This window comes from Centropristis striata, chromosome 6 (genome assembly GCF_030273125.1).
Source record: "Centropristis striata isolate RG_2023a ecotype Rhode Island chromosome 6, C.striata_1.0, whole genome shotgun sequence".
Lineage (NCBI taxonomy): Eukaryota > Metazoa > Chordata > Actinopteri > Perciformes > Serranidae > Centropristis > Centropristis striata.
This window is the reverse complement of record NC_081522.1, coordinates 27,534,097-27,540,199: the sequence shown is the minus strand read 5'-3', so window position 1 is coordinate 27,540,199 and position 6,103 is coordinate 27,534,097. Positions and strand designations below refer to the sequence as shown.

Genomic DNA, 6,103 nt, shown 5'->3' with positions numbered 1-6,103 from the left:
AAAGATCAGTATTTTTGCGTTTTAAAAAAATGTATAGCTGCAGTTAATAATTACATTTTTCTAAGTGTATTATTTATTGAATATCTTAAAAAGTGTTTTTTTTTCTGGGTGCATTTAATGTTACCCCTTGCTTTTCCCACAAAAATGCACTTTCAGAATTTTTTTTAAATTAATATAAATAGAAAAATAACAAAAATGAATACATTTAATCATCCCGAGGGCCAAATAAGAAAAAGTTAATCATAAAATAAGGAATGTTCAAACATTAAAAAGCAGAGTCACATTTGTTTGTATAAATAAGCAGGTTCATTTATTTTTCATTAGACTGTCACTCAGTTTTCAGATGTATAAATATAAAGTTTAACATTTTCACAACAAACAAAAGCACATACTGACAGGAACATTTACTTTCAGTTGGAACAAATCAGCTCTTATTTACATAATATGTACAGAAACAGAAAAATGGTCCTCTACTGCAGCGAATGAAAACGACAAATGAAACTTTTAGTTTGACTTTAACAGGAAGGAGGTCTGAACCGACTTCAGTCCTGATGGGAAAGTCAATGCATGATACTCCCACATTATGATTTGCAGTTTTTCTCCAGAAATCTGCAGTTTTGCATGAAATCTTTCTAAAATATCCAAAGATTGTTGCAGCTGGGTTTTTTTTCCTGAGGGAATACAGCCGGGGCTTTTTACAACTTTAAATGGACGAATGTGGAGGAATGTAAATGGATGTTTTTTGTTTCGTTTTTGGCCTCCGTCCTCCATCAAATAGACTTTTTTTTACACAGAGAGGAAGAAAAAAACATCTGAATGACTCAGCTGAGACTTTAAAATATTTTCTTATAACTTAAAATAAAATTACAGCGAGAAATTGAAAAAAAAAATTAAAAAAATAAAAATCCCAGCATTCGAGAGGTTTTTATGTAAATCTAAAATGTATTTAAACAGCAGGAGCAATAATCTTAAATATGAACAGGAACATCATTCTTGCCAGGAAAATAAATCTAATGTAGGGAAAATTTTAAATGATAAAATAAACTTTGAATATATTTTTTTTAAATCCCCCCATCAGTTCTAAATTTGATTTAATTTTAATTTAATTATAATTTTATCTTATAATTATTACATAGAACAATAATTATTTTTTCCTGACAAACTAAAAAAAAAAAGTTCTTTATGGAATTAAGACTGAATTGAGATTCAGCAATAAACATTTTGCTGTTAATTCAAGGCCCATCTTTCAACTATTTCTCATGATCTTCATCAGCACGTTGAGTTTGCTCAATAACTATAAAATCTGGTATAAAATATTAAACTCCATCCACTGGTGAGGATCGATCTGAGAGCTCAGGAAAAGGCCAGAAAGTAATATAATAAGTGTAAATTTTAACAAACCTTCACACTCAGTTATTATTATAATATTTTCCCAGCAGGAACGAGCTTGCAAACATGTTGAGGAAATAAAAACTGGTGTGAATGGACACTTCGGTTTTTGTAACAGGTCAGTTCAGCCCGATAACTTAGGATAAATTAAAGTGTGTTTCTATGACTGGATAGTGTGACAGGAGGGTAAAGTCCCGGATGTGAGGGTCTATAGGACTTGATAGATCAGGTTCGGGTCCTGGATGGCGGTCGGGGATGGGACTTGGACGGGCCCCGGGGCTGCTGCCTCACCGACGGGGTCCGTTTGCGGGGACCCGGTGGCGTCGGGGGCCGGCAGCAGGCTGCTGGTCTCGGTGGAGATCCGCTCCACGATGCTGGACAGGCAGTCAAGACTAGAGACCACCGAGCTCCTGGAACTCTTCACACCACCTGCAGGACAAAAAACAGCACAGATTAATTTTCAGACATTTTTTAAACTTAATTCTTTATATATATCTTATCTGTCCTGGCTTCGGTCTCACTGTTGAAATTGTATAGTTAGCCTAAACATGAAGGTTTAATTTATCTTTATGTACAAAACTCAACAATTTTGCCAATATTTTCCTGCTTAAAGAAGTTGAATAGAGTATTTTCTATGAACATGGTTTATTATTATTTTTTTACTGTAAATTAAAAACATACAATTTGTACTTAATATCTGGATTAAAATTAGATATTTCAGTAAATGTGCTCACATGGAATGCCTGTGTTCATGTTAAATTATGTAACAATTTAAATGATTTAACATGAATTAAACCTGGATTAAAATTTTTTCTACTATTTTTTTCAGTAAAATCATTACATTTTTACAATAAGTTTACATTTATTTGTATACTTATTTTATATAACCAGGCTGCTCCTTTTTTTTTTTTTTCTGACAGAAGTGATTTTGAAGGATATTTTATTGTTTTATTGGCCTCATCAGGCTGCTGTTTTTATTGCTTGTTTCTGTTAAATTAGGCAAATTTTTAAGAGGCTAATTACTTTAATTAGCTGTCTAATTGGCCTTTTGGCTGGTATGTTATATTTATTATTATAATGTAATATTATTATTAGGATATCTTCTCACCGTTTGGAGTCTCGGAGAAATAAGAGCTGTCGTAACTTCCTCTTCTCTTTGACTGACAGGTTGGCCCGTTAAAATCCGTCTGCAGAGAAAAAAAGAGAAACACGTTAGTTAATAAATCCGTTCCGGCAAGATTTCTGTTACTTTATCAGTCACAGAAATTCATGATAATCAATTTAAGAAAAGAAAAAGATCACGACAAAAAGAAGTGAAAAAGAAGTTCAAGTGCTGAAAATAATTTTGAAAACTAAAATGTTATTTAATTAGTGGTGCTTTCAGGCACTTTTTCTGTAATGTCTGAATTACGACGGACCAAAGAAAATTGAAATCATGTCATTGAATTAAGTGTAACAGCATTATGTGCCACAACGAAGTAAAATACATTCGTTACAAACTTTCTCAACATGTAGGCCAGTCAGGAAACATATTTTTTGTATCTAAAAGTAGAGATTTTCATTCGTATAAAATATATCACTTGACTTGGCAACTGTTTAGGGAAGAATTAATGAGATTTAACAAAATACAAACCTATAACGTCCACTTAAAACCAACATGTTGCAATAAAAGATTTAAAATTGGAAATACTTAGTTGTGATTTTCCTTCTGACACTAAATTAGAGATAATTAAAAAGTTATACTGACGTGCATGAACCACTGAAATTAAACGAAATGTACACCGCCAAAATAAAAGGTTAAAATAATTAATTTGAACAAAAAATAATAATAAACATGCAAGTTTCATTGGCTGAAATGCGTGGAATTTGTTAAAATGACCTTTTTTATCAACGAAATTAAAGAAATTTAAAGAATAAATTCCATGACAACAACAAAAAAAATATAAATAATGATTAAAAAGGAAGTGGTAAATTAAACAAAACTTGCAACTTATCCGTGCGTAAAGGCGCACAGCACACATCCAAAAAGCGCTCAGACAGACTCGTGTAAACTGACCCCCCTCTCGGACACCTGTCAGTCCCTGAACTCACCATGCCGTCGGAGCAGTTGGAGCGGGGGCTGGAGGCGTCTGAGTCCCCGCTGTAGTGCTCCAGAACCGGGTAGAAGCCGTCGTCCTGTCCGCCGCGCAGCAGCGCCTGCAGGGACTCGATGTAACTGATGGCGTTGCGCAGGATCTCCACTTTGGGGAGCCGCTGGTTGGGGTTGGCCGACGTGCAGCGCTTCAGGGTCTCGAAGGCGTCATTGACCTTGCTGAGCCGCCGGCGCTCCCGCAGTGTGGCCGCCTTCCGCCGGTCTGCATTGGTGGTCTTCCTCTTGCAGGCCTTGCATGCCCAGAGCAGGCAGCGGCCCGCCTGGTGGTGCCCGCTGGGGGCGCGGACGTGCTCGTCGTCCTCCACCTCGGCGTGGTGATGGAGGTGCAGGAGGGAGGACGGGGAGGAGGAAGGGGAGGAGGAAGGGGAGGGCGAGGGCGAAGAGGAGGAGTCGTCCGGCTTCAGCAGGCCCACATGGACCAGCCGCGGGTCCAGGTCCTCGAAGAAGTGCATATCGCTGGTGTTGAAACAGGGGTCGTCATAGAAATCATCGGCGGCGGGGATGGGGAAAGACATATCCGACAGCTCCATAGTTCAGTCCCAAAACACACCACAGAAGAAGAAAAATCCACTGAAAGAGGCAGAAACGTCTTCAGGCCAGAAAATGAAAACTTCTTCTCAGGAAAGAAGAAGAAGAAATTAAGCAGTTTGAATATTTTCGGGGGAATGCGGAGTCCTGTCACACACTGTTCTGTCCTCTCAGCTGTTGACCTGGAGCTTCTTATACCTGGGACATCAGCGGGGGGCGGGGTCTGCACGGCGAGCTCCGCTGGTGTCTGACCAATCAGCTGGGAGCAGGAGGGGTTTACAACTTCACGGTAATTAGTGTACAATTACCCCTAACAGAGCAGTAACAGCAGGATCATATAGTGCTGCACAAAGCGGTGGGACAGGAGCTGAACACTAAACACTGTAAACAAAGAAATAACGTATTTTTAAAAAGTCTGGGTTTTTCTGCTCTAATACAACTTTTCTGTAAGAGTTCATTTTAGACTAATATTTTAATGTTTACTTGCAAATAAATGTGATATCTAAATACAATTTTAATACAGGTCCCTCACCACTGACAACAACCAAACACAAGTCGCTGTTAATAGGAGTGTAAAGTTTCTAAACAGATGTTAATTGACTCATATAAATGCACACAGCAAAATTGTTTAATTTTGCTGTGTGCATTTATATGTAATTCATGTGCACAAAAATGTGGAAAGACCTTCTTTTTTTCCACCTATATATTTGTATTTTCAAAACGAATTTTTTTTTTTTTTAAATTTCTAAATTAAAGTATTTCTGAACAACTTTCAGACTGTTCTGGATGACAAACATACATCGGAAGTGAAAAAAAAAACAGCAAACAATTTTATATCATCATTCTTGAACACTGTAAACAGAGAAAAATGGATTTTTCTGCTCTCATAAAACTTTTCTGTAAAAGTTAATTTTAGACTCATACTTTAATGTTTACTTGCAAAGAAATTTGATATCTAAATAAAATGGATTTTTCTTGCAACATGGGACTGGTTTCAATCAAGAGAATATTTAACAAAAAAATAAAAGGAAATGAAATAAAAGGAAATAAATGTGTTAAAACAAAACTTAGGGTAATTGAAGTAATTAAAATGATGCAGAAAATAAATAAGAAAACAATAAACAATAGTATAAATTAAGACCTATTTTTATTGTTGCTGTCATATGATTCTAACTTTTGTTTTGTTGTTTTGATGAAATATGGATTCTTTTTTTCTAAAGCATGAATTTTTATTGTGCACTCCAGAAAATCAACTTGTTTGTTTAGTCATTTTAGGATGGGTTTTTTTGTGTACATTAATTCTTCAAAAACATCTGATGTACAATAATACAACATTTCTCATTTATGTACATACTTAAATAGTAAAAGTAAAGAAAAAAGGGCAAAAATAGGAAATTTCTCTCAAATCAATGCAGAAAACTGTAAAATAACAAAAGTTTGGGTCTTGTTAAATTTCATTTCAGCTGCTAGAATATTGTAAAGTAATAAAATTTGTGCGACAATGATCAATTAAAAGATGCCGTTTTAAAGTAGAGGTTACTTTTATACAGATGCTACAGCAGCAGGAGTGTCTTCTTTTATACAGCTGACCTTTTGACCTCAATCTTGCTGGTTGTTTTGTAATTTTGAAAGAAGAAAAAGCTGAAAACAAATAAAAAAGATTATTCATCTTTATTTGTACTTTTATGGAAGTTGAACTAATCTAGAGAGGTGTCATACAGTGGCGGCTTGTTAATAGGGGGCGCTAGGGCGCCGCCCCCATCAAAATTGCAAGAGAAAGTATGGACACAGTAAACATAAATTACCTAATAAAAATAATTATAACATCTGTTCACTCATAATATGTGTCTGGCTAATCATTTTTCAGCATTCCCATTCCATATTCCATTCCATATTTTATTTGTTTAGTTTTTTATACGTTTCAAGGACGAGGGACGCCGGCCAAATGAGTGTGTATGTATGTTCTTCAATTTTTTGCTTGCATGTGACTTCGTGCTGGTCTATAATTGGTCACTTAAAGATTCTCCAATCAAA

The 6,103-nt window shown here is 35.7% G+C and overlaps 1 protein-coding gene across 1 annotated transcript; it reads right to left on the bottom strand.

The window, feature by feature from the left end:
- Positions 1–291: 291 nt before the first annotated feature.
- On the bottom strand, positions 292–4,258 carry LOC131973402 (myoblast determination protein 1 homolog). Its single transcript, XM_059335384.1, has 3 exons — positions 3,481–4,258; positions 2,498–2,576; positions 292–1,818 (listed from the first exon to the last, which is right to left on the bottom strand). Exons 1-3 carry the CDS (start codon positions 4,069–4,071, stop codon positions 1,598–1,600), a joined length of 891 nt encoding a protein of 296 aa, XP_059191367.1. The 5' UTR covers positions 4,072–4,258; the 3' UTR covers positions 292–1,597.
- Positions 4,259–6,103: the final 1,845 nt, after the last annotated feature.

Coding starts and splice junctions, on each gene's coding strand:
- LOC131973402 (XM_059335384.1), bottom strand. CDS start 4,071: ATGGAGCTGTCGGATATGTCTTTCCCCATCCCCGCCGCCGATGATTTC. Junction 2,577..3,480: donor CCAACTGCTCCGACGGCATG/GTGAGTTCAGGG, acceptor TTTTCTCTGCAG/ACGGATTTTAACGGGCCAAC. Junction 1,819..2,497: donor TTTCTCCGAGACTCCAAACG/GTGAGAAGATAT, acceptor TTTGTCCTGCAG/GTGGTGTGAAGAGTTCCAGG.